Below are 27,890 nucleotides of genomic sequence, written 5' to 3'. Positions count from 1 at the left end.
TCCTGTGAGAAGATTTGAGTATTATTTGTGGCTGTTACAGACCACAGCCTGTTTATTCTGGGTTACACTCAAATCAGTCACAGCTTGTTGGCACCACCTGAACCCACAGACTGGCAGACTTGAATATTGTCTGGGCTTGCTAAGGTCACAAATGTTGGGGGTATGAAAATGGACTTGTCAGAGAAAGCACTACCCAAGAGCTTGGTTGAATGTCATTTGGTTGTTAAAAAAAATTACAACAGCCAAAAATCAACTCCAGAGAAAATTTAGAAAAATTATACATATTTACACATATTTAATCTACTTTTTTGTCTACGCTAGCGACTCGGCTCTTTGACAGTGCTGTTTAGTCAGTCAGTTCATTAGTTCATAATTAACCGACTGTTGGATGAAATTTTGTACAGACATTCATTGTCCCAAGAGGATGAATCCTACTGACTTGGATGATCCCCTGACTTTCTCTCTAGCGCCACCATGAGGTTCACATTTGTGTGTTTTTTGTGAATTGTCTCAGCAACTATTAGATAGTTTGCCATGAATTTGAAAAAAATCACTTTAATCACCAAATACCTTAGATTAGATTAAATTAAATTAGATTAGAGTCGATTCGATTCGATTACATCACATTACATTACATTAGATTACATTAGATTGCCATGAAATTTGGTACAGACATTAATCCCCGTCAGGAAGAATTGTAATAACTTTGGTAATCCTTGAAATTTCCTGTTGCATCATCATCAGGTCAATGTAGTTTGTCCAACAGAGCCTTTAGCATGGCAGTAGACTCTTACTGGTGATCAATATCAAAAGAAAGACATCAAAACCGCTACTGAAGCTTTAAGTCTGTTTAAACCACACTGACTCCAACCTCCATCTTCCATTCTAAACTGTCTTTACCAGTCTGACTGATATCAGGAAGCTCATAGTGACAGTGGGCCTCGATCAGTCATGACAGATAGCCTACCACTAATAAATTTACAACATATAAACAACAGGAGATTTGTGGGAGCTGTCTGTGGAGATTACACTTCACTACGTCACGCCAGAGGGAAAAAAAAAAAAAGATTTGGAGTAAAAAAATGAAGGGGGTCCCAAAGTGATGAATGAATGACCTATGTCTCTGAGTCACTGTGGATCAAATGGAAGCAGATCTATTCTGTGGTACGTGGGTATAAAAAAAAAAAAAAAAACGCTTCAAAAACACTTTTGTGTCCAGATGTGATTTAATACCAGCATTTAACTGCCAAACGTCCCAGAAGACAAATAACTTGTAAACTCTATTTACAATAGTAACAGTTACCTAGCTAACAACAGAAACACAAGGATGAATCACATTTATGAAACTACGAGCAACACAATGGTTTCAAATCACACAGATTCAGAAAAAGTACGTTCTGCATGACTAAGTGTGGTGAAATTGCCCCTATCGCTTGAGACAGGGGGCGATTATCTCTCTCCCAAGGGAGAAATTTCAGCATAACGTCAGCTGCTGTTATTTCAGGGACAGACCAGAGGCTAACAGACCACTTACTGGCATAGTCACAATTGGAGAATTTGTGGGCGTAAAGATTATGTCACGTCTTGGAGAGACGGGTGCATTACACCCTTTCAACATCTGGATAATGCATCTAAAATCACCTCCCAAGTTGGTTTTAACAACTGGATTTGAATGAGTCTCAAATGCTCACTGGATGCAGTTACACTGTTGTGATTAATAAGTGTAAATGGGATCTCAGTCTTGTTAATAGATTTATTTTTAACAAGTTCTCAAATCTATGTTCCATATATCAGCACTGATTTCTGCCGATGATCAATGATTTTACTTGTTGAGTATAACCAATTTCAACAAATTACAAAAAAATATGTCAAATATAAAGTAGAGTATGAAATTAATAACATTTATTAATCCTCCTTTTGGCAGCCTTTGGATATTCAATGAGCATGTTACTGTTTGATTTCACTGTGAAATGAATCTCAGAATATCAGAGCAGAACAACAAAGTTTCACATCTGTAAATGTCACTTAAGCAGTGCATAACTTCAGCAGAGTGTCACCTTAGAGTATCGTTACAGCAGTCTGAGTCTACAATGTATCATCTGCTACTTCCACATTTTTGCTCCATAGTGACAGATTTGGTAGAACGATTTTCTCTACTCTCAGCACTTAGATCAATGCATTCTTTCCTAACATTTACAGGACAAATAATATTTTCCTTACTTTGCCATGCAGTTTATGCATGCATGAATCAACAAGGGATCCAGTGGGATTTTCCTACATACCATCACATACCAAAACAATATTCACTCAGACTGAAAGGGAGTCATTGTACAGGATTTTGGGGTTTCTTCAAAAGAGAAGTGTCCACTGTTAGAGTGATACTTTACTGTCTGGGAGCTTTCAAACATCTGTGTGCTCGCTGGAAAAATGAGTCGAGCCTTCTGTGCCTCTCTAGGTTTGCATTGGCAGATATGATTTCACTATGGCTGATACTGGCTGCAGTTGTTGATGTTATGACTTGGCTATATCCTTTTCACACAGTAGTTGCTCATGGACAAGCACAGTGAATCTAGTATTCATGCAATGGGTCCTACCAAGTATAACTATGTAAGTATAACTACGGTATGTTATAGTAGGCCTGTTGCATGTTATAATGCAATCCTTCCAGCTTCTGTCATTCTTGGAGAGCATGGAAAACACATGTAGAGGTGGCCAGGAAAGCATAGTTTTCGGAGAAATCTGAATCTGAAGCCTTTCAGTACTCTAGACTGGCTGGCCACCTGGAGGCCACCTGCCGGGACACACATACTTTCCTCTTTTCTCTATCTTTCTGTCTGTCTCCTTCTATTTATAACTCATCACTGGATGTCTTTACTGCCCACTTAGCTCTGAAATTCAGGAATCTACTGTTACTTTCGATGGAATTCCTTTGACCATGAATAGTTTAATTCCTGTTTCAGTGACTGCAATCTTTTTACTTTAAATATTTTTGTAGTGTCATTTTATGAGTTTTTATCGGCCACGCTGTAGAAGCATGGCTTTATGGACGGTCTGTTTGCCCACTACTTTGGTCCAGACTTAAACTTCTCAACAACTACTCTTTTATTGCCATAAGATTTGGTACAGACATTCATGTTCCCCAGAGGATGAAGCCTCCTGACTTTGGTGATCCTCTGACCTTTCCTCTAGCGCCACCAGAAGGTTCATATTTTTGGTTTTGAGTGAAATGTCTCAAAAACCATTGGATGGATTGCTATGAAATTTGGTACATACATTCATGTTCCCCTTAAGATGAACTGTAGTAACTTTGATGATCTGCCTTTTCCTCTAGTGAACAACCTATCATCGGGTTGAAATTTCAATTTACCCAAAATGGTGATCAAATTACATCCAAAGTCTTGAAAGATTATATATACTTTTTTATCTTGTGCACAACATGTGCTCACAAGTTTTTAATACATGCAAAAAAGATCCATATCTTGTGTGCACAAGATAAAGAAGTCACATCTTTAAGGACTTTGAGGGCTCTGTACCAAATACCTGCATGACTAATGACTTCCCCTCAGCCTCAGCTGTACTTTGTGTTCAGAGCTTATTAGCAAATATTAGCATGCTAACATGCCAAACTCATATGTTGGACTTGGTAAACATTATACATGTTAAACATCAGCATGTTAACATTTCCATTGTGAGCATAAGCATTCAACTCAAAACACTACTGTGCCAGCCTCACAGCGCTGCTAGGAAGGCTGACTCTTTTGGTTAATCACAACAACAACAAACAAACTGTGTGGTTTAATGAAGATGGCTGGTACACCGTGTATCCTGAGCTGAATCAGTCTCGTTGCCAGCACTGCTGCCTGTGCAGCAACTATTTGGTAATGAAGCAGCTCAGTTATGTCTTTGTGGCCTCTGAGGAGTCCTTTGAAACTGTTTGCTTCCAGGTCCCTGTTTGAATTCTCTTCGGGGGGAAAGCTTTTCTCTCACAATGGAAGAGATCATGATGATTCAAGTTCATGCTAACCTCAGACATGCTGCCCTGACACCATGGAAACCAGGGGGAAGAGGAGGATTAAATCTCTTTTAAGTCTGGCTTCAGATGTATTTTAGGTTACGGGATGAGAAATTAAATAGTGGAAATATCTGATTCATATTCATCCGTTCAAAAGATCAGCTACTATATCTGACTGACCATACAGCAGCAGCAGCTTGCAAAAACATCAGCATGATAAAATCTCACCGCCTTAAATCGGAATCGTCACCACAAAAGCCCCGGAGGTTGTTTGACTTATAGACAACTGGGTTTATGTATTTTTCTCCCCTCAGCTCGTGTTAAGCTGTGTAAACTTAGAACGCCACAAGACTGGAAAGAGAGGGAGGAGAGGAAAAAGAGGGGGACGAGTGGAGGTGAAGGGGTGTGTGTATGTGTGTGTGTGTGTGTGTGTGTCTGGAAGTGGAAATGGGCAGCAGGGAGGAGGAATGTGAAACATTTCTGACGCTGATCCAGTGGCTGTTTACACGGTAGTCAGCCCGTGACATCAGAGTCCAGACTTTATAAATGTCAGCAGGCGCAAGAATGAGCAGTTAGCAAACAGCTGCACTGTTAGCACCACATCGTCACACAGGTTAGTGAGACAGACTGACTTCGCCCCCATGGACTGTGTGATAGCTTTGGCTGTACTGCTGTGTGTGGCAACACAGGTGAGGCCTGTTCCTGCTTATTTACAGTAGTTAGTTGTGAATGAGATGATTCAAACAATGAAGCTTATTTTCCTGTGACTTTTCTTGGCTCTTGTAATTGTTAGAATATTGATTAATATTGTGGAAGAAATCATAGAAACAGGGTTTTAGTGTGGTCAAGTAATGATAAATGATAGTTATTTCATGTTTGTCCTGGATGCTTGTCTTGAGTTGAAAGGAAGAGTGATCATAGCCATCACATCTGGGCAGAAGTAAGTTTACAGACAGCTCTGTGTTCAAGATATGCAAATATGATCTTTAAAATAAGTAGGACTGCAATGCAACTAACAACTGTTTTCCTTATAAATTAATCTGCCAATTGTTTTCTTGATTAGTGGATAAAATATTTGGTCAATCAAATGTCAAATAGTATTTAAAATGCTCATCACAATTTACTAAAGCCCAAGGTGATCAAATCATCTAATGTCTTGTTTTGTTGGACCAAACCCAAATATATTAGTTTATGATCAGATAAGACAAATAAAAGAATAAAAGAAGCTAATCCTCACAACTGAGAAGCTGGAACTAAAGATTTTTTTCATATTTGCTTGAAAAATTACTTAAATGATGAATCTATTAATCAAATGTTGCTGATTAATTCCATCTCAGCCCAGAAGATACTTGATTACTCAAAATCATGTTGACATACAGAACCAGTCAAAACTTTGGACACACCTTCCCATTCAAGTGAATGGGAAAGTGTGTCCAAACTCTTAACTCTTAAGACACCAAATTCAAGGAAACACTTTTCTCTTCCACATTGTCATCTTGCTTTTTGGTTTAAAGTTGATTAACAGTAAATCTGTGTACATGTTTGTAGATTTACGGTAGAGTAGCATTATCTTGTTGCATGAAAAACAAGTTGTGGACTGTATTTGTTTACATTTTCCTTGTATAAAAGCAATGAAGGGATTATTCTCCTCTGGTTAAGTGAGGTTTGGCTGGTTCAGCAGATCTGGCCTGTGTTTTGGCTCCATCAGATACATGTAGGCTAATTGAAAACAGTGATGTGGCCTGACAGTGTTGGATACCAACGTGCAGCTTTGGAGAATACCAATAATATTTTCTCTGCTCCTTCACATAATACGAAAATGTGGTCAAGAGGATAATCATTTAGATGGTGAAAATTGTTGTGGTGGTGATAACAATGCTCTTCATATTAGAGGCTTTTGTTTTTTGCTCATTCTACTGTAGCCTTCCTCTAACTTATTCCTGTGTATTGTCCCTCCAGGTGTTGTGCCAGCTGTGTGACAGGCCCTGCCTTTGCCCCGGTCCTGTCCCTCAGTGTCCCACAGGAGTCCAACTGGTTCTGGATGGCTGCCGGTGCTGCCAGGTGTGTGCCCGGCAGCGAGGCGAGCCTTGCACTGAGATGTTTCCTTGCGACAGCCAGAGAGGGCTGCAGTGCGACTACAGCGCCAGCTTCCCCGGAAGCCCTGGGGAGTGTGTCGGTAAGTGCCTCTTCTAACAAGCAAACAAGCAGGCCCATGTCTATGTTGGTGAGACAGAGTGGAGGACATACAGGAAGGGTGTGATAGAGCCTCAGTCAGCGCGCATGAGCGGCACAAACAGACAGTTAATGTTTAGAGTCTGCTCAGCCAAGCAGGACTTCTATTTCCAGGGCTGCTGTTGACACATTTTACTCTAATGACTACCTTTTGAGCATGATAGATTGCAGAGACAACACTCATGGATTGAAAACAGACTCCTTGGTTTCTCAGTAGAGAAGCCTGGTTTCCCATAAAACTACATAACCATTGGCAGGGACAGTCACTCCTGTGTCCTCACCCCTCTCTCTCATTTTCCCCCTCTGTGTCCCCCTGCATCCATCCACCTCCCCTCCCCATCACCCAACCTGATCCTCTCAATCCAAGGTGCAGGTGTGGTTGAGGAAGTTAAAGTGGTGTCTGTGCTGTGTATCCGACAGGTCAGGAGGATCTGGGCTGTGAAGTCAATGGCATCACTTACCAGGAGGGCCAGTCCTTTCAGCCCTCCTGTGATGCCTACTGCCACTGCAGAGGTGGAGGGGTGACCTGTGTGCCGGCTTGTCCCCTGACTGTCCGTCTTCCCACTCCAGATTGTCCCAACCCACAATTTATCCGGCTACCGGGGAAGTGCTGCAAGGAGTGGGTGTGTGAAAACCTGGAGAACACAGTCATTCAGGATGCCATCACAGGTAAACCCCACAGGTGGAACTCTTTAAGGAGGAACACAAACATTTCACCCATACAGGCATTTATTTATGTTTGAAAGTAGATTTTATACTAGCAGCAGCAGTGAGTAGAGTTTAAAGGAACAACTTGACATTTTAGTAAATATCCACTTTTTAGCCGAGAGTTTGATGAGAAGATTGATAAGAGTAGTATCAATCTTCTCATCCAACTCTCAGCATGAAAGGAAATAAGTGTATTTCCCAATATCACAAACCATACCATTAAATTCTGACACCAGAGCCATACTTTGGCCATATATCTCCATATATCACTGGACTCCCCACTTACAATTGTTGCTCAGTGATTACCAGTCCATATGGCAACATAATACTTCATTTATATGAGCTTTGTCACTGGTGGTCATGTCTGGAAGTTTTTATTGCTGCATTTTGCATTAAAGCGGGGTGTGTCTAGCCAAAGGAAAACTCCCAAAGTCCAAATATAACCCACATTTCTTTGGAAAAGTCAAAACATTTTTGCTTGTTGCACAGTTACCAAGGTCCCTAGTTCATAACAACAACCACGTCTGTGCAAAAATTAAACATACGAAGCCATGTGGAGATTGCATTACTCCATTAAAAGGGAAATGTGTGTGTGTGAGAGGGGGAGAGGGAGAGAGGGAGAGGGAAAGAGGGAGAAAGGGGGAGAGAGAGAGAGAGAGAGAGAGAGAGAGAGAGAATGGGCGTTAGGGACATGAAGCCACTCTAAAAAACATGTGGAATTCCAAACAATGTCTGAGTCAAACTACGTTATGAGAACAGCAATGGAACATTTTGTTCTTGGATACAAAACCTGCTATGTCATGCCTGAAGATCAGCTGATTATTATGACTTATACATGTTGGTTTTGGGAGGAACAAAAGCTTCCAATCCAATCCAATACTTTGGATTTTTATACTTACAAAAATTCAAAGCATTGGATTGGAAATCTTTGTGAACAAAAAACAATCAGAGATCAGAGACACTACTGGAAGTGAATTACTGAGTTGAATGAGTTCAGTTTATTCATTTCTTATCCCATTTCTATGTTTTCCTCTAGCCATGAGACCCAACAGGCTTTGGCCAGCCCTCCCAAGGGATCATCTTCTAAACAAACTGGTCTCACCTGCCCCCACCTGTATAGAGCAGAGCACCCAATGGAGTGCCTGTTCCCAGAGTTGTGGGGCTGGGGTCTCCACACGGGTTTCTAACCAGAATCCTTCCTGCAAGCTGCAAATGGAGACTCGACTATGCAAAGTGCGGCCTTGCCATACAGTCCTGCCTGCCCCAAGGAAACCCAAGGTGAGTCTTGCTTCTACTGTTTGCCTATTCTCAGTTTCTGTCTTTACAGAATATCCCATAAAGCTCCAGTCATGGCTTTAAATTCACTCAAATCACAGAAAATGGTTTTGTTTTGTGGAGTTTTGAGATATTAGTCTCTAAAACTTCTGTCATTACTACAACACAATAAAAAGTATGCTCTCAGAGATTAATATCTCAAAACCTACATAACTGTCTGCATGGCTAGATACAAGGAGTAAACTAAATATATGTTTATGTGGTTGGGGTGAAGTTAAAACAATGCACTTTTTCAAACATTTTTCAGACACAGAGCTGCTGTGCACAACCAACTTAAAAGTTTAAGGTACCATGTGGAGTTGGAGTTCCATGTGGAACTATCAGTTTGACCACTAGTAGTGCTATGGAGCACTGTTTTTACTGTGTGCACTCTTGAGCCTGCACATGTGTGAGCATGCAGGTGACCTGATAAACATTCCTGCTGCTTGTTTCATGCTTTTTCACTGATCAACAGTTGTTGATGGTTATGCACCACTAAACCCAGCAAATTGCCAACAAAGGCAGAAAAGAAGAAGTTTGCAAACAGCATGGATATAAAGAATGTACAATTTAAAATACATTTTAATATATCTGCTCTGCAAACCTTTTCTTAATTGCTGAACCCTGGTGGAAAAAGGCAATAAATGAATTAGAGTTTCCATAGTCATGAAGGTTGTGCTGTGAAATGTGAAATTAGTGATATGTCAGTGCCACTTCTGACCAGATTTTCTCCTATGCCATTCAGACTTACTGGTTAGTTAAGCTGACCAGTGAATTTCTATCTTCCTCGATAGCATCTCTGCAGCTCAGATGTGTTTATATTACCACACCTGTACTCTTAGTAAAGCATTGATGTTGCAGGTCAAAAGACATTATGGAGTCTATGTAAATAGTGGGCTAAATCTGGGTGAGAATTTACAACAACAATAATAATAATACATTGGTAACATATATAACTGTAAACTTTAACAGCATTTTAATGACTATATTTTAAAATGTAGTTTGCACCTACTTCACAATAAAATATTGCCACTGAAATCTACTTAGACGTCTAAAAAAATAACTATTCAAACAATTGAAGCCTAGCTTTGACCTAGACATCTAGACGTTTTCTCCATTAACGTGCATCTTTGTCTGTGCGTGTGTGTGCATGTTTTCCCAGTGGGGACGGCAGGGACAGTGCAAGGCCAGCTACACGTCACCGGGGCCCATTCGACTCGTTCACCAGGGCTGCTACAGCACTCGTGCCTACAAGCTCCGGTACTGTGGACAGTGTACTGACTCCCGCTGCTGCATGCCTTACCAAACCACCACTGCTGAGGTGACCTTCCGCTGCCCCACCGGCAGACTGCTACCGCGAGCTGTGATGATGATCCACACGTGTGTCTGTCATAACAACTGCCCCTACTCTCCGTACAGTAACCCTGCTCTTTGGGGATACCGTCCTTGATTCACTTATAACACTTCAGACTTCACTGACTGACTCTTCATCTCTGAGGCTTGCCACACATGTGGACTGGACATTGAGAGAAACTTTTTGTATCACCAGCTGGATCCACATAGGCATCCTCAATGGACCTTGAAAGAGAAAATGACATTGTAGATAAAAAAAAACTGTGATTGAGTGTGTGGGATGAATCCTGATCTTCACACACAACTTCTGTCTGCACTTATTCACAACTCCAGCCCCTTGGAAAGCCAGTATACTGGTGTTTTTTGAGCATATCTAAGATGCAAAAGATAGAAAGCAAACTTTATTACATAGCACTTTTCAAAACAGAAGTTACAAAGTGCTTTACAGGAAGAAGGAAAAGGGAAATAGGGAGACAGAGGAGACAGAGAAGACAATATATAAATACGAAAAGGTTATAAAACCAAGACAAAGAATAAGTAGGTTTCAAGATGAGATATGCACTGATTTGGCTTCTCTGAGACTTTGCATAATCACCTTTGTAGTTTTCAGCATTGACTTTGAAACAGCATCCAAACGTCCCTGCTGTGAGGAACTGAGGCTTCTCCCATACCGACGTGCCTGATCATGTAATGCCTTGATTGTCAAAGGTAAAGTTTTGAAATCAGTCATTCAAGAGACAGGGATCCAGTGCAGAGAGACAAAAACTGGTGCAATGTGTGATTTATGTTAGGTTTCTGCAGAGTTCTGCACCTGCTGGTGTCAAGATAGAGAAGATTTGCTTGAGCAGCAGAACAAAGTGTGACATGATAAAGGAAGGATAAGGAAGATTCTGGTTCATGCAATGTTCCTTAGTTCATTAATTCCTTGGTTAGAAAGCAGGACTGAACCCGAGATTTCATGCGGACGAGGCTGGGATCAAAAGTAATCCAAAGATTTTTCATACTGGGTTTAACATTTGGGGAAAGCAGGGCCATTAAACTGTTATAGTTATTTGCATAACAGTATCCGGGCCAATAAAAAGAATTTCTGTTTTGACACAATTAAGCTGTGGAACGTTTTGAGACATCCATTTGTGGGAGAAACAAAAAATGTGATTTTTTTTCTCATAACATTTCATAATACTTTTTATACTTCAAAAAACTAAACAATGACTTGATGACATTCAGACATGGTGTCAATTTGGTTGTAAATACAGCTTTAAAGACACATTTACACAACTGATCTGTAAATATGTCAATAACAAATTTCAATGATATAAAAGTATGTACTTGTATCCCACAGAATGATTCCAACCTTTGTGTTGACAGATATTATTTCCTGATGTGAGCAATGCAATTTTTAACTTGTACAGTTTTGTCTGTGTGTTTGTAATTAGATGATGTTGCACTTATTTCTTCATTTTCTGTTTTGTTGTAAATAATTCTGAACATGTCTCTTATGTACAGTGAAAAATATTTCAATATTTTACCTATGGCCTGCATTGTTAAAATGATTTCTTTGTTTTTGGTTTATATTTTTCTTTCGATATTACATCATTGCTTCATAAAAACATTTTCTTTTTCATTTAATTTCATTTAAATCATATGCATCACATTAGTTTTACCTCAATCTCTACATACTGCAGCTTTTTACATATCTTTCCCAAATATTACACTTCATTATTGATCAGTATTTGTACAATTTTCACCTTGCCAATGAACTGTTAAAACCATTTTTGAAGCACCACATATGCCACTTTGGGTATTTGATATGAAAAATGAAAACAAATTAATGACTACTACTAATTACTATTATTACTAAGTATTTTTTTTTTTTTTTTTACAGTTCTTCACTATGAACAGACTACAAGTCAATCAGACCACACAATCTTTTTAAGGCATCCTGACATCTAGTGGACTACAGGGTCTACTGCTGAGACTAAAGGCAGTGCAATAAACATATCACCAGCATCATTAGAACATAAGACAACATTTTGAAGTAAAGACTGCTTGTTATCAAAAGTAATCATTTTGAGGGTCCTTGTAGTATATGGTTGTGGGTTATTATCTTAGATGGAAGACTGTTTCAAATTGTATCTTGTCCATTTCTGCTTGTTACCGTATGACCTTATCAATGGTGGCTGAAATCCAACTAGTACACTGTTGTCAAACAGTCAGGTCAGGAAATGAATTTATAAATATAAAGCAGAACAACTCAGTATCAGTTTGTAGCGTATCAGAATGCACTTGAAATACACTTCAGTAAAGTAATGCTTCAACAAACAAACAAACAGTCACAGTCATGCTAGCAGCTTTGTGGAGTTGTATTTAGGCACAGCACTTTGAGTTAAATGCAAACATCAGTATACTAACATGCTCATGCTTGGCAAGTATAATGTCGACTATGTTCACATGTTTAGCATGCTAACATTTGCTAATTTGCACTAAACCAACAAGCCCTCCAAATTAAATGAACAAATATGTTGTTTGACCATGTGCACTCCTGAAGGACACATAGGAGCTTTTTCTAATCTGGCGCCTCTATTGGTAGTGCTTTCCAAAACCATAACAAATCACTGTTAAAAAATAATTATGTTTTATTATGTGACAACTGGTTAGGTTTAGGCACAAAACCATGCTACATCCTTAAAGTTATTGTAACCTCTGTTGTCATGGCTACAATAGTAACAATGAATTTACTGCTAGGGGACAGTTGTAGTTACAGTAATTGTAGTTGGCATCCGTCATTCAAATGTAACTATAGGTTGTTTTGGGGTGACTGTCACTTTTCTTAGGAGAACAGTCTCTACTAAACACAAAATACAGTGTTTAGTAGAGACTGAATGTCATGAATGTCTGAACCAAATTTCATGGTAATTCATTCAATAATTATTGAGACTTTTCACTCAGTACCACAAAAGTCAACCTCATAGTGGTGCTACAACAAAAAGTCAGGGGATTACAAAAGTCAGTAGGATTCATCCTCTGGGAGTCATGAATGTCTGTACAAAATTTAGCTGCAGTCCATCCAATAGTTGTTGAGAGATTTCAGTCTGGACCGAAGTGATGGACCAACCGTCTGACAACAGACATGAGCCATACTGCTAGTGTGGCTAGAAATCTACAGAGAAACAGTCTCAAGTCTCAAGATATTAGACCATTATTTTTGAAAGATGTATTCTGTAACTCTCTTTATTCATGCTAAACACATAATTTATAATTGCTATAGATTGGAAATAGGTCATTTCCAATTGGTACAATATTTGGGTTGTCAGTTTTTAAACAACATTTTTGGTTGGAGTGTATCCAAACCAAACACTGTTATTATTAAAAGGCTTATTACTGATCTACAAAGCTAAATGATTTGATTGCCAGAAAATAAAGCTATTAACGACAACATTTGAGATAATCAGAGGTATACTGCCATACAAATCAAACATGTCTTGTTATATTACTATATATTGATAACATATCAGAACAGTACAATCAACTCACCACTACAATAGAAACATGCTTTACTACAGGAAGTGGTAAACATTATGAAACCCTGCCAGATAGTAGATACTTGACACCTCAGGTTACTCTAATAGCTTAAAAGCTTAAGTAAATATTTAATGCCCTCATGTTAGAAATGGTGCTACACACATAGGCTACTAAACTGGAGTTAAACTTCAGTTTCCATTTATCAAAAGGTATTGTCAGAGGAGTCACAAAAATAAAGACAGACAAGTACATATTAGCCTGTCATTGCAGTCTAAGCTGTGACTTGGTTTGAGCATTGATTCACTTTCTATTTTCAGTTTTAAAAAATGACAAACGAGGCAACCAATGAAATTTTAAGGGTCCATTTCCTGTAAACTCGCAGGTGCAGAAACACATATCTAGTATTCAGAAGCCAAAGCTTAAAACAGGAAGTCTTTTCTGAACTGCTGAACTGCTATTCTGTTTCACACATTCACCGAGGGAAGGAATTACACTAACAATGAATAACACAACTTGTCAACGTGTCAGCCTTGAATTTACAGACAGATTCCTGCCTCCTGTTTTTATCTTAGTATTCATCGTTGGCCTGGTGGCTAATGGATGGGGACTGAAGTCTTTGCTGCACAACTGGAAGAAACTGGGGGACATCAACGTTTTTGTTCTGAACCTTGGTCTTGCAGATATTTTGTATCTGCTCACACTCCCATTTCTGATGGTGTACTATTTTATGGAGAAGATTTGGATCTTCGGAGACACATTCTGCAAAATCACAAGATTCTGCTTCAACCTGAATTTATATGGCAGCATTGGATTCCTTACTTGTATAAGTGTGTACAGGTACCTGGCCATTGTCCATCCAATGAGAGTGAGGGGAAGATTAACTGTCATCCACTCTGTGGCTATTTCAGTCATGGTTTGGCTGTTGGTGAGTGTTCAAAGTCTTCCGGACATGTTCTACACCAAGACATTTGAAAACAAGACTGCATGCTACGATACCACCAATAATATATACGTTGAGGATTACCTGAAATACAGCCTCGGATGGACACTCACTGGGTTTTGTCTCCCATTCCTCATCACACTGGGCTGCTATGGACATGTGATTGTCATTCTCTGCCGCCAAAATACCACTGACAAGGTACTGAAAAAGAGATGCTTGAGATTATTAATCATCTTGATTGTTCTCTTCTCTGTTTGTTACATCCCCTATCATGTATTTAAGAACCTCAACCTCTGGTCAAGAGCTTTATTAAAACAGAAGAAATGCCGTGTATGGTCTAATGGAGTCTACATTGCTCAACAGATAAGTCGTGGACTTGTGTGTCTGAACAGTGCTCTCAACCCTCTGGTTTATCTTCATGCAAATGAAGATATTCATTCTCAGCTCAGACAGCTGCTCCAGCGAGCTCGTCAAGCTGTCTCGCGGCTGTCCATCACCCCTACCCAGTTTTCCCAGTAAGTTGTCTGCTACGTGAATGAATTGTATTGCATCATCTGCAACTGTAAAACATTTATTGTACTGGGTCAGTGTTTTGTCTTATATGGTTTTATATTTTTCTGTTAACATGCTAAAAAAAAGAAGAAGCTAAGATTAGAAAATGTACTGAGACAATTCTGAAAACACCACTGTTCACTGTGATTTTTTTTCTCATAACATTTCATAATATTTTTTATACCTGAAAAAACTAAACTATGACTTGATGACATTTGAACACGGTGTCCATTTGGTCGTGAATACAGCTTAAAAGACACATTTACAGCACTAATCTGTAAATATATCAATAACAAATTTCTAATGATATAAAAGTATGTACTTGTATCCCACAGAATGATTCCAACCTTTGTGTTGACACATATTTCCTGATGTGAGCAATGCAATTTTTAACTTGCACAGTTTTGTCTGTGTGTTTGTAATTAGATGATGTTGCACTTATTTCTTTCTCATTTTCTGTTTTGTTGTAATTAATTCTGAACATGTCTCTTATGTACAGTGAAAAATGTTTCAGTATTTTACAAATGGCCTGCATTGTTACAATGATTTCTTTGTTTTTGGTTCATATTTTTCTTTCAATATTACATCATTGCTTTATACAAACATTTTCTTTTTTTATTTTATTTCATTTTAATCACATGCATCACATTAGTTTTACCTCAATCTGTGCATACTGCAGCTTTTTACATATCTTTCCCAAACATTTCACTTATTATTAAGTAAAGATAGGGGACGATTAATTGATATTTGCATGGAATCCTTGATCAGGTTTGAAGAGAAATTAAATTATGGCTATGTTCTAATTGATGATATTTCATTATTTAATACCCTCATGTTAGAAATGGTGCCACACACATAGGCTACTAAACTAGAGTTAAACTTAAGTTTCCATTTATCACAAGGTATTGTTAGAGGAGTCACAAAAATAAAGACAGACAAGTACATATTAGCCTGTTATTGCAGTCTAAGCTGTGACTTGGTTTGAGTATGGACTCACTTTCCATTTTTAGAGTCAACCAATGAAATTTTACAGGTCCATTTCCTGTAAACTCACAGGTGTAGTAACGCATATCTAGTATTCAGAGGCCAAGGTTTAAAACAGGAAGTCTTTTCTGAACTGCTGAACTGTTATTCTGTTTCACACACTCACCGAGGGAAGGAATTACACTAACAATGAATAACACAACTTGTCAACTTATCAGCTTTGACTTTAAAAGCAGATTCCTGCCACCTGTTTTCATCTTAGTATTCATCGTTGGTCTGTTGTCTAATGGATGGGGACTGAAGTCTTTGCTGCACAACTGGAAGAAACTGGGGGACATCAACGTTTTTGTTCTGAACCTTGGTCTTACTGATATTTTGTATCTGCTCACACTCCCATTTCTGATGGTGTACTATATCAAGGAGGAGATTTGGATCTTTGGAGATGCATTCTGCAAGATAACAAGATTCTGCTTCAACCTGAATTTATATGGCAGCATTGGATTCCTTACTTGTATAAGTGTGTACAGGTACCTGGCTATTGTCCATCCAATGAGAGTGATGGGAAGATTAACTGTCATACGGTCTGTTGCTATTTCAGTCATGGTTTGGCTGTTGGTGAGCGTTCAAAGTCTTCCAGACATGTTCTACACCAAAACATCTGAAAACACCACTGAATGCTATGATACCACCCATAAAACATACGTTGAGGATTACCTGAAATACAGCATCGGATGGACACTTACTGGGTTTTGTCTCCCATTCCTCATCACACTGGGCTGCTATGGACATGCGATTGTCATTCTCTGCTGCAGAAATACCACTGACAAGGTACTGAAAAAGAGGTGCTTGAGGTTATTGCTCATCTTGATTGTTCTCTTCTCTATTTGTTACATCCCCTCTCATGTATTCAAGAACCTCAACCTCTGGTCAAGAGTTCTGTCCAAACAGCATATGTGCCGTGAATGGTCTAATGGAGTCTACATTGCTCATCAGATAAGTCGTGGACTTGTGTGTCTGAACAGTGCTCTCAACCCTCTGGTTTATCTTCATGCAAATGAAGATATACCCGCTCAGCTCAGACAGCTGCTCCAGCGAGCTCGTCAAGCTGTCATGCAGCTGTCCATCACCCCTACTCCGTTTCCCCCGGTGTAAATTGTCTGATATGTGAATGAATCATATTGCATCATCTGCCACTGTAAAACATTTATTCTATTGGGTCAATGTTTTGTCTTATGTGGTTTTATATTTTGCTGTTAACATGTTAAAAACAACTTAGATTAGAAAATGTACTTAAACAATTCTGAGAACTTCAATGTTCTCTGTCAGAAAGGTTTGCAGAGAAAATAGGACGACTTATTGTGGTTGTGGGGCGGGGCTCAGTAATCAGCATGACGTGTATGTATAAAAACAGGAAGTTCACTTGTGAATGTGTAAAAATAAAAAGGATGCAAATTATATGAGCTTCACTGTTTTCAACACCTCTGCATGAACTGCACATCACAGGTGTAAATAGCACAGGAAGCTAGCGGTACAAGCAAAGGTCACACAGTGTTTTCAAACTCACCAACATTACTGAGCTACTGTGTGACTATTTTATACAGGGAGTTAGGATATTTCCACTGCATTTCCCTTTCTCTGTCATGACCACAGAGACGGGTCATGACAATACACAGACTAGTGGCTGAAGACTTTTCTGTTTGCTGCTGCCTTTCATTAAACCACATTAAGGGTTAATATGTTACACTGCACTGTTACTTTTATTCTCTTGTTTTATCTGTCTTATTCCCTTTTTAGCTTCTTTTTTATTTCCAGATGTAAAACTTTTTAATGGTTATGTCTTTTTACTTGTGTTGCTTTTATATTCTGTTTTAATGCCTTTTATGCTCTATGTAAAGCACTTCGAATGGCCTTTTTGTTGAAATGTGCTGTACAAATAAACTTGCCTCACCTTGCTATGTGACAGATGTCAGTGTTATTACCGTGTTTTGGGACTTGAAGGTTAGTGCTTCACAACTTTTATAGTCAAGTAGGCAAACATCAACAGTGACAAATAAATAGGGCCTTTCTCTGAGCTCATTTGCAAAAGATAAGGCTCTTAGTCAAATGCTCTCCACAAACCACCAAACATGCATTATGCAAACCCTGGGTTCTCTCTTCCTCTAAATTAACTCAAAATGACTAATTTGAATTATATAGTATACCTTACATTATAGCATATACTTATATAATAAGATAATTAACTGTAACTAAACCTGTGAAAGTATTTGTGGTCATGGATCTATAAGAAGCCATTCAAAGAGCTGATGAGGCCTTTTACCAAAACATAGGCTACACATTATTGTTCAGATTAAATAAGAACAGCAAACATTATAATGATGATTATGATAAGCCAATGTATGTTATGATTTGGGGATGATATCAAGGCCTATGACTGATGTAGTAAGAAAAAGCAGTTAAGGGGGATTCCGACCTTTTGATGAGATGATGAATGACGAATGATTCTTTCCTGTATCTCTGACATTTCTGCCTCTTCCTGTCAGAGATACTGTTGTCAGTTCTATGTATAAGGAACATATACAAACTAATTGGCTTTCTCAACAAGTGTATGAAAATTATAGATGTGGAAAATACGCACGCTGTTCAAACACATTAAATTAAATAAGAACAGCAAAAATTATTATGGTTATTATGATAAGCCAATGTATATTATGATTTGAGGATGATATCAAGGCCTATGACTGATGCAGTAAGAAAATGATGCCTTGTTGATGTGCCATCAGAGATATCAGAAACATAGATGAGAGAACAGTGCGATGTCAACAACAGCACAAGCAGCACTTCTATGTGAAAGTAATAGCATCTGATTAACAAGCGCAGATATTGTATAGTATTTGTATTTATCTCTTATCTGGATCAAACAAGTGGCATGTTCATATCACCAGCACCTGTAATAATCATAATCCAGAATTTACAGACTGTGAGAAGAGGAGTGTGGACTTGAGCAATTCCAGAGTCTGATGGGGCCCCAGGTAGAAAATCCCACTGGGCCATTCTGACCAACTTTCACTGCCATTATGTTTCCCAGAACACCTATTAAATAATCAGATATTAATCAAAAAGCATTTATAGAATCTAAACATTTGACACATTTGCTGAAAAACGAATGTAATAAACTCCTTAGTTACAATATAAACAGATAGTTTGATATTAAAGAAATAAGGTAAACATAAACAACTTAAAAGTACAAAAGTAAAATAAATTAAAAATTAAGTCTTTAAAAAGTTCTTTCTCTTTGGGAACGAACCTCACATTATGAGATCAGTGCTCATCAACATCTAGCTTAAACATTTTTCACACTAATGTTAGTAGAAAAAACAAATGTAACAGTCTGTTTATCTGACTATTTAACAGTAATAAATCAACTCCTTAGTTATGGATCTTGGAGTTGCTGTTGCTAAAGTACCAGAGATGGTGGAACTTGATGGACCTCATAAGAAAAAAAATAAAAGGGAACATATTGTCATGATGATTTTAGAGGACATGGCATATCTCATCAGTACCATTAGGATGCAATTAACTCACATTCATCAGTATCAGAACCTGGAAGGGCGGCTTGTTCCCTTTTTTTTGTTGATAGGAACTTCACCAATGTTCCTGTGGAGAGATAAGAAAGGGCTAAGCCCACACTATGTAACTAAGCAGCAATAGCATATTCACAAAGTATATTCAGGATATATTCAGGCCTTATTAATTAATATTATCCTATCATCTTTTTAAAATGTATTCCATTTGGTTTACTTTAATCAGTTTTACAGGCGGGTATCACAAACCTTAACAGAGCTAAAACTATTTATTAAGTTTACATTAGATTTTAATTAGTCTCATACTATATAATCTCAAGGTAAATAGCTAGCAGGGTAAATTGTTAGCTTGCTAGATAGCAATATCAAGTTCTTGCATTTTTAAAGATCTATGCTGAATTTGACAATATAATTTATAAATGCAGCCTCCTAAAATCTTAGCTAGGGGAGTTTCCTAGTACTGGTTGTTTCTGCAATGGTAAAGCAGTTAAGGGGAATTCCCACCTTTTGACACAGTGTGAGTCAGCCCTGGAGGGGGTGGGGGTGGGGGATGGCCTGAGGGCTGACTCACCTCTGTCAACCATACAGACATATTGTCTCGGTTGGTAGAAACAAATGTGCTAGCTAAACACCCAGCAATCAGATTGTAGGTGTGGCATTGGCCACCCTGGCCACCCCTTTGAAACCGTGCATGCACATCACAAAAGTTTAATAACTAAGACTGAGGTATTATTTAACATTACTCCATGTATGAAGACCTGAGGTTCAAAACACAACATTTCACAAAATGGAAAAGGTAGGGACAACAAATCTAGTTTGTGACTGGACAGAACCAAAGTCAATCCAGAGTTCAGTCAAGATTGGTCAGTGATACTGTAAACTCCCAGGGATGCACTGACTGGCGGTGAAGGTATAGTGAGATGCTACTGGGCCTTTGTCTTCATTGAAAAAGCTATCAAGAGAACCTTGCTGCAGACCAGGTAACCAGGAGTTCCCAGTCCCTGATCCACAAACCAAAATAATTGGTACTGTACCGTGAGGGAAACATATGATTTGGTAAAAAAAGCTGAATAATAATTTTATCACTTTATAGGTTATTATAGGTTAATTTGGGGGTAAATACCTTGAACTCGGTACAGTCTGTGCTTCATTTTCGTCATCACACCCTGTCAGGTCATGCCTCCCTGTCGATGTCTCTCTCACTATCTCTCATGTACACAGTCTTGTTCTCTGTCTGTGGTGCACGGTGAAATGTCTTTGTGTGTCGTGTTAAGGTTCTGGTCATGCTAGAAAAGCCCCTTCACACAGTAATAACAGTATGTGCAAACTTTCTTAAATGCAGTATAAACACTTTACACAATTACAACATCACTGATTACCATAATCAACACTACATTCACGAGTGTTTAGTTGAGTGCTATGCCACTGCTATGAGTGACCCTTTTGTTTAAGTCATAAAAATGAGGATGTGAGATTTTACCTGCGCCAAGGATTATTTGTTATGTCCTTTAGTTTGTATATTGCACCGCCATTATAACCTTGTAAACAGTGTTTTATTCAGGATTTCTGGAAAATTATGCTCCAAAGTGCAAATCATTGACCAGGCTGGACTAGTTGAGCTGCTGCTAGTGCAGTTGAACCGTTATCTCATAACATTACATTAGAAAGGTACATTAGAAAGCAATAAAGGGTTGTGCTCCCAGCAATGTAAAAACAGGAAAGCTTTGACAGGTGCTGCATGCTGCAATCCACACTAGGTGCCATGTCACTGTTATGGGCATGATCAGATGAGACTTGATAGGCTGACATTTTGATTTGCACTTTAAAAAAACATTTTTCTTAAAAAGAACATAAAAACACCTCTGTACAATACGGTGGGAAATTCACACTGAAACACTGATACTGACATGTAGCCACTGGTTTTCACCCACATTCTTTTCATATCTTATCACAGTGCAAGAAAAAAGAGAAAAACATGATTACATGCATTCTGTGATATCATGTATTAATACTTTGCATGGTCAGGTTAACATTTTAACATTGTATCTAGCTGCTTCAGGAAATCAAATGAACATTTTCTGTTCACTCCCACAGTGATGAAATTCTAATGAATGTTCACAGGAAGCATTTTTAATGACACATTTCCTCAATTATTTCCACGTACCATAGCATACTTGCTTTACATTATTTGCTGCTTTTCAGGAGACAGCATGATGAACATCTCCTGTCCTCGTGTCAGCTTTGAATTTACAGGCAGATTCCTGCCGCCTGTTTACTTCTTGGTATTCACCATTGGTCTGGTAGCTAATGGATGGGGATTGAAGTCTTTGCTGCAGAAATGGAGGAAACTTAAGATCATCAATGTTTTTGTTCTGAACCTTGGTCTTGCAGATATTTTGTATCTGCTCACACTCCCGTTTCTGATGGTGTACTATTTTAAGGAAGAGATTTGGATCTTTGGAGACACATTCTGCAAGATAACAAGATTCTGCTTCAACCTGAATTTATATGGCAGCATTGGGTTCCTTACTTGTATAAGTATGTACAGGTACCTGGCCATTGTCCATCCAGCGAGAATGGTGGGAAGATTAACTGTCACCCACTCTGTGGCTATTTCAGTGATGGTTTGGCTATTGGTGAGTGTTCAAAGTCTTCCGGACATGTTCTACACCAAGACATTTGGAAACAGGCCTGGGAAATGCTATGATACGACCCACAAGAGATATGTTGAGGATTACCTGAAATACAGCCTCGGAAGGACACTCACTGGGTTTTGCATCCCATTCCTCATCACACTGGGCTGCTATGGACATCTGATTTTCATTCTCTGTCGCAGAAATACCACTGACAAGGTACAAAAACAGAGAAGTTTGAAGTTGTTGCTCATCTTGATTGTTCTCTTCTGTGTTTGTTACATCCCCTATCATGTATTGAAGAACCTCAACCTCTTCTCAAGAGTTTCATTAAAACAGCAGGTATGCTATGATTGGTTTAATGGAGTCTACATTGCTCATCAGATAAGTCGTGGGCTTGTGTGTCTGAACAGTGCTCTCAACCCTCTGGTTTATCTTCATGGAAATGAAGATATTCCTTCTCAGCTCACACAGCTGCTCCAGCGAGCTCGTCAGATGTTCAGACGTCCACCTCAAACAGACTCTGGTAGTGTGCCCATGAATCAAATCACAGATGAAGTTTAATACATGAAAAATGTGTTGTAAATGTTTCTCAAAAATAATGTTTTTAATTTAAATTTGTCCCTTTAATTTTCATTGTCCCAGCAGTATGTTGTATTGTTGCTGAAATGTGCTACATAAATAAACTTGCCTTGCCTAGTAGTTCTGTGTTTGCAATATGCAGCTTATGTAACCACCAAACGTTTGAGTTTGCAACAGACTGCAAGTAAGATTTCATTCATGCTAATATTTAACTTTATGTGATATACTGACACAATATTTAGCATAAAAAGACAGTTTACAATGAATAAAATAACTAAAGGTTAATCAAATAAGAACACTCTTCAAGTTTATATATGACCATGCTGTTGTTGTCATCTAAGTATAATTCAGACTTGTACATGTGGAAAATTGTGTTTATATATGCAGAGAAAAACTTTTAAAATCATGTAAATAATAAATTCTCTTAATGTTCAAGTCTCAATATGTTATTATTTGAAAATCAAAATTAACCACCGCACACTGTAATGACTTTATTGTGACTTTATTAAGAGCGAACAACGCGTTTCGCCTGTAGCTTCTTCAGGTTTGCTCAGTACATTTAATATTTACAGTTAATAGCTTCGTTTTCTGGTGACCAAATCATTAGTCATGTGACTCAGATGTATTTATCACACCTGTGAGTACTCAGCAGTTGTACTGAGTGAACCTGAAGAAGCTACAGGTGAAACGCGTTGTTTGCTCTTAATAAAGTCACAGTAAAGTCATTACAGTGTGCGGTGGTTAACTTTGATTTTCATCTTATATGTTCCTCCAACCGACCAGCACCTGACTGAAAATACTGGCTGTGCATGGGGAGTTCTGTCCTTTGATGTTGTTATGATTGTTCAGAAAGGCTTGCAATGTTTTCTCTGAAGTAGGAACCACCAGAGGGAGACTCTTACCTTCTCATTTGTGTGGGTGAAAAACTGGATCACCCAAACTGTTTGCACACTTATGAATAACATCTTACATGATATGCATAACATCATACAACTGTACTTTAAGTGCTAAAAGTGCACTCCAAAAACTCTATTTCCATGTAAGTGAGATAATCTTATATTTTGATTTAAAAACTTATCTGTCTTGTTTTGAGTACAAATTAGATTATGCTGGCTATGCAGGGGTGTTTGACCTAATTCAACTAAATATCACTTGCCTTGTCTTAATTTGCCATTTTTATCTTATTTGTGGTGTAATGGTTTCTGCTTGACAGACAACCGGTACCCCCTGCTGGACAAAACACTAACAGACATAGTTTTGTCACAGTACAGTATACGAAAGACAGCACACATACTTAAGACTGCATGTATCTGCAACAGAGGTTTTATAAAACCACATGGAGGACAACCACACCCCGTGTCTACCACCTCCGACTGGCGGCCTCTTCACAGCTACTGCCTGTGTGACTGTGACATGTCACAACACTTCACAACGGCTTCTTGCTGGAGACAGCATCCTTCCTACCAAGAATTTATCAAACAGCTAAGTAGAGGCCCCAGGTGGGTGTGTGTAACTGGCATCACCCCCTCTGCAAAATATCACATCACAAGAAAAATTAAACAATAAACACAGGAAATTAATCAAACAGTTGTCACAATGATCTATCTTAAATGTAAAACATGTAAGAACTTGCAAAATAAAACATGAGTATGAGTATGAGTGGCTAGAAATCTACAGAGAAACAGTCTCAACTCTCAATATCTTAGACCATTATTTTTAAAAGATGTATTCTGTAACTCTTTTTATTCATGCTAAAGACATAATTTATAATTGCTATAGATTGGAAATAAGCCATTTCCAATTAGTACAGTATTTGGGTTGTCAAATTTTGAACAACGTTTTTGGTTGGAGTGTATCCAAACCAAACACGGTTACTATTAAAAGTCTTATTACTGGTCTACAAAGCATTACTTAATGATTTGATCACCAGAAAACAAAGCTATTAATGACAACATTGAGATAATCACATTTCTTGTTATATTACTGTATACTGATGACATATCAGAACAATACAATCAACTCCCAGCTAAAATAAAAACATGCTTTACCACAGGAAGTGGTAAACCATACAAAACCCAACCAGATAGTAGAAACCTGACACCTCGTGTTACTCTAATAGCTTATCCACTAACACAGTACCCGTCTGTAATGCATAAATTGAGTGCAAACTATGAAGTTTATTCATCAAGTGAAAATTTTTTATTTCATTTCATTTCCGTAAAAATGCTCACGGCACAAGACTATTGCAGGTGATGTCTTTTTCCTCACTTACACTTCTTATAATTACATAAAAGATCTCTAACGTTGTGTTTTGCACCATGTTTGAGCAAAACATCTCTCACTCCCAGTCAGTCAGCCCCACCGCCATCCTCCGCTGTATGTACGTGCACTTGCTCACATACAAACACACACAGAGGTTCCTGCTGCATTGTGGCTGCTGGCTAGTGAGAGCTATGCTGCTAGTGTGGCTAGAAATCTACAGAGAAACAATGTCAACTCTCAAGATATTAGACCATTATTTTTAAAAGATGTATTCTGTAACTCTCTTTATCCATGCTAAAGACATAATTTATAATTGCTACATTTTTGGTTGGAGTGTATTCAAACCAAAAACTGTTATTATTGAAAGGCTTATTACTGATTTACAAAGCTAAATGATTCGATCACCAGAAAATGAAGCTTTTAACAACAATATTTGTGATAATCAGAGCTACACTGCCATAACATTCAAACATTTCTTGTTATATTACTGTATACTGATAACATATAAGAAGAATACAATCAACTCACAGCTAAAATAGAAACACAGTTTTACCACAGGAAGTGGTAAACCACAAAGAACCCAAACCTGACAGTGCAAACTATAAGGTTTATTCATCAAATGCACATTTTTTAATTTCATTTCATTTCAGTAAAAATCTCTGTCTTGGTGGAATCTACCCAAGTAATGGTAAATAATGACTACTGAAAGTGAGTAAAATTATCATGTAGTCCTGCACTATAGAACTTCTGCTGACTACATGATACAGAAATAATTTCCAATATGTAGTGTGAAACTTTGTGCAGTCCCTAGCAAAAACTGCAGCCTTTCTGATATAAAGTGGTGAAATGTAATGTGCTAAATATTTCCAACTAACTTTCTCAGTTTTAAATAAAGATAGGGGAGGATAAATTGATGTTTGCCTGGAATTGTTGATCAAGTTTTAAGAGAAATTATATTATAACTATGTTCTAATTGATTAATTTAAATATTTATTGCCCTCATGTTAGAAATGGTGCCACACACACAGGCCACTAAACTAGAGTTAAAATTCAGTTTTCATTTATCAAAAGGTATTGTTAGAGGAGTCACAAAAATAAAGACAGACAAGCACATATTAGCCTGTTATTGCAGTCTAAGCTGTGACTTGGTTTGAGCATTGATTCACTTTCTATTTTCAGTTTTAATAAAAATAACCAACAAGTCAACCAATGAAATTTTAAGGGTCCATTTACTGTAAACTCGCAGGTGCAGAAACACATATCTAGTATTCAGAGGCCAAGGCTTAAAACAGGAAGTCTTCTCTGAACTGAACTGTTATTCTGTTTCACACACTCACCGAGGGAAGGAATTACACTAACAATGAATAACACATCTTGTCAACGTGTCAGCTTTGACTTTACACACAGATTCCTGCCTCCTGTTTTCATCTTAGTGTTCATCGTTGGTCTGGTGGCTAATGGATGGGGACTGAAGTCTTTGCTGCACAACTGGAAGAAACTGGGGGACATCAACGTTTTTGTTCTGAACCTTGGTCTTGCAGATATTTTGTATCTGCTCACACTCCCATTTCTGATGGTGTACTATTTTATGAAGAGTACTTGGATCTTTGGAGATGCATTCTGCAAGATAACAAGATTCTGCTTCAACCTGAATTTGTATGGCAGCATTGGATTCCTTACTTGTATAAGTGTGTACAGGTACCTGGCCATTGTCCATCCAATGAGAGTGAAGGGAAGATTAACTGTCACCCACTCTGTGACTATTTCAGTGATGGTTTGGCTGTTGGTGAGTGTTCAAAGTCTTCCAGACATGTTCTACACCAAAACATATGGAAACAAACCTGGGAAATGCTACGATACCACCCATAAGACATATGTTGAGGATTACCTGAAATACAGCTTTGGATGGACACTTACTGGGTTTTGTCTCCCATTCCTCATCACACTGGGCTGCTATGGACATCTGATTTTCATTCTCTGCCGCAAAAACACCACTGACAAGGTACTGAGAAAGAGATGCTTGAGATTATTGCTCATCTTGATTGTTCTCTTCTCTGTTTGTTACATCCCCTATCATGTATTGAAGAACCTCAACCTCTGGTCAAGAGTTCTGTCCAAACAGCAGATATGCCATGACTGGTTTAATGGAGTCTACATTGCTCATCAGATAAGTCGTGGACTTGTGTGTCTGAACAGTGCTCTAAACCCTCTGGTTTATCTGCATGGAAATGAAGATATTCCTGATCAGCTCAGACAGCTGCTCCAGCGAGCTCGTCAGATGTTCAGACGTCCACCTCCAACAGACTCTGGTAGTGTGCCCATGAATCAAATCACAGATGAAATTTAATAAATGACAAATGTGTTCTTACAGTGACATATTAGACATTAGCATATATCTGTAAATGTTTCTCAAGAATAATGTTTTTGAGCTTGTCAAGATGTCTTGCAGCTGTTCATCACTCCTACTCAATTTTCCACCCTGTAAATTGTCTGCTATGTGAATTAATCATATTGCATCATCTGCCACTATAAAACATTTATTGTACTGGGTCAATGTTTCGTCTTATATGGTTGTAGGTTTTGTTGCTAAAAAAAAGCTAAGATTAGAAAATGTACTTAAACAATTTTGAAAACTTACTGCTCTCTGTCAGAAAGGTTTGCAGAGAGGATAGAACGACTTATTGTGGTTGTGGGGCAAAGCTCAGTAATAAGTGTGATGTGTATGTACTGAAACAGGAAATTGATTGCTTGAATATGTATGATAAACAGGATGCAAATTGTATGAGCGTCACTGTTTTCAACACCCCTACATAATCTGCACATCACAGACGCACATAGCACAGGAAGGTAGCAGTACAAGCAAAGAGCAACACAGTGCTTTAAATCTCACCACTATTACTGATCTACTGAGTGACTATTTTATACAGGGAGTTAGGATATTTACACCTCATTTCTCTTTCTTTATCATGACCAAAGAGCTGGGTCACAGACTAGTGAGAGATTGTCGTATTGTATTATCTGGGACCAGTGTTACAGTGTTAAACATAAATGTTACCATTTGATGTACTGCACCAGAGTTAGCTTATAGCCAATTTTCATCTGCAGTCCCTTCGGCAGGTCACAATTAAAACATATAACAGCACAATAACAAACAAAAAAGAACACAGGACACATAATACAAAATACAAAGGTACACATAATACCACATCACATAC

General features: G+C 38.3%; 5 protein-coding genes across 5 annotated transcripts; all 5 read left to right on the top strand.

Moving 5' to 3' along the window:
* The first annotated feature begins 4,548 nt into the window (after positions 1-4,548).
* Positions 4,549-11,231, top strand: ccn5 (cellular communication network factor 5). Its single transcript, XM_067593237.1, has 5 exons — positions 4,549-4,701; positions 5,972-6,188; positions 6,665-6,913; positions 7,989-8,230; positions 9,429-11,231. Exons 1-5 carry the CDS (start codon positions 4,654-4,656, stop codon positions 9,714-9,716), a joined length of 1,044 nt encoding a protein of 347 aa, XP_067449338.1. The 5' UTR covers positions 4,549-4,653; the 3' UTR covers positions 9,717-11,231.
* A 2,013-nt stretch (positions 11,232-13,244) lies between these two features.
* LOC137185028 (P2Y purinoceptor 1-like) lies at positions 13,245-14,600 on the top strand. The gene has a single exon (XM_067593236.1). It carries the CDS (start codon positions 13,641-13,643, stop codon positions 14,598-14,600), a length of 960 nt encoding a protein of 319 aa, XP_067449337.1. The 5' UTR covers positions 13,245-13,640.
* Positions 14,601-15,806: 1,206 nt separating this feature from the next.
* On the top strand, positions 15,807-17,577 carry LOC137185027 (P2Y purinoceptor 1-like). Its single transcript, XM_067593235.1, has one exon. It carries the CDS (start codon positions 15,807-15,809, stop codon positions 16,767-16,769), a length of 963 nt encoding a protein of 320 aa, XP_067449336.1. The 3' UTR covers positions 16,770-17,577.
* A 3,823-nt stretch (positions 17,578-21,400) lies between these two features.
* LOC137185389 (P2Y purinoceptor 1-like) lies at positions 21,401-22,406 on the top strand. The gene has a single exon (XM_067593722.1). It carries the CDS (start codon positions 21,409-21,411, stop codon positions 22,393-22,395), a length of 987 nt encoding a protein of 328 aa, XP_067449823.1. The 5' UTR covers positions 21,401-21,408; the 3' UTR covers positions 22,396-22,406.
* A 3,530-nt stretch (positions 22,407-25,936) lies between these two features.
* On the top strand, positions 25,937-27,455 carry LOC137185388 (P2Y purinoceptor 1-like). The gene has a single exon (XM_067593721.1). The coding sequence runs from the start codon at positions 26,036-26,038 to the stop codon at positions 27,020-27,022; it is 987 nt and encodes a 328-aa protein (XP_067449822.1). The 5' UTR covers positions 25,937-26,035; the 3' UTR covers positions 27,023-27,455.
* Positions 27,456-27,890: the final 435 nt, after the last annotated feature.

The sequence above is a fragment of the Thunnus thynnus genome, chromosome 6 (assembly GCF_963924715.1).
Source record: "Thunnus thynnus chromosome 6, fThuThy2.1, whole genome shotgun sequence".
NCBI classification, from domain to species: domain Eukaryota; kingdom Metazoa; phylum Chordata; class Actinopteri; order Scombriformes; family Scombridae; genus Thunnus; species Thunnus thynnus.
The sequence above is the reverse complement of the archived record's forward strand: the minus strand, read 5'-3'. Positions and strand labels throughout refer to the sequence as shown.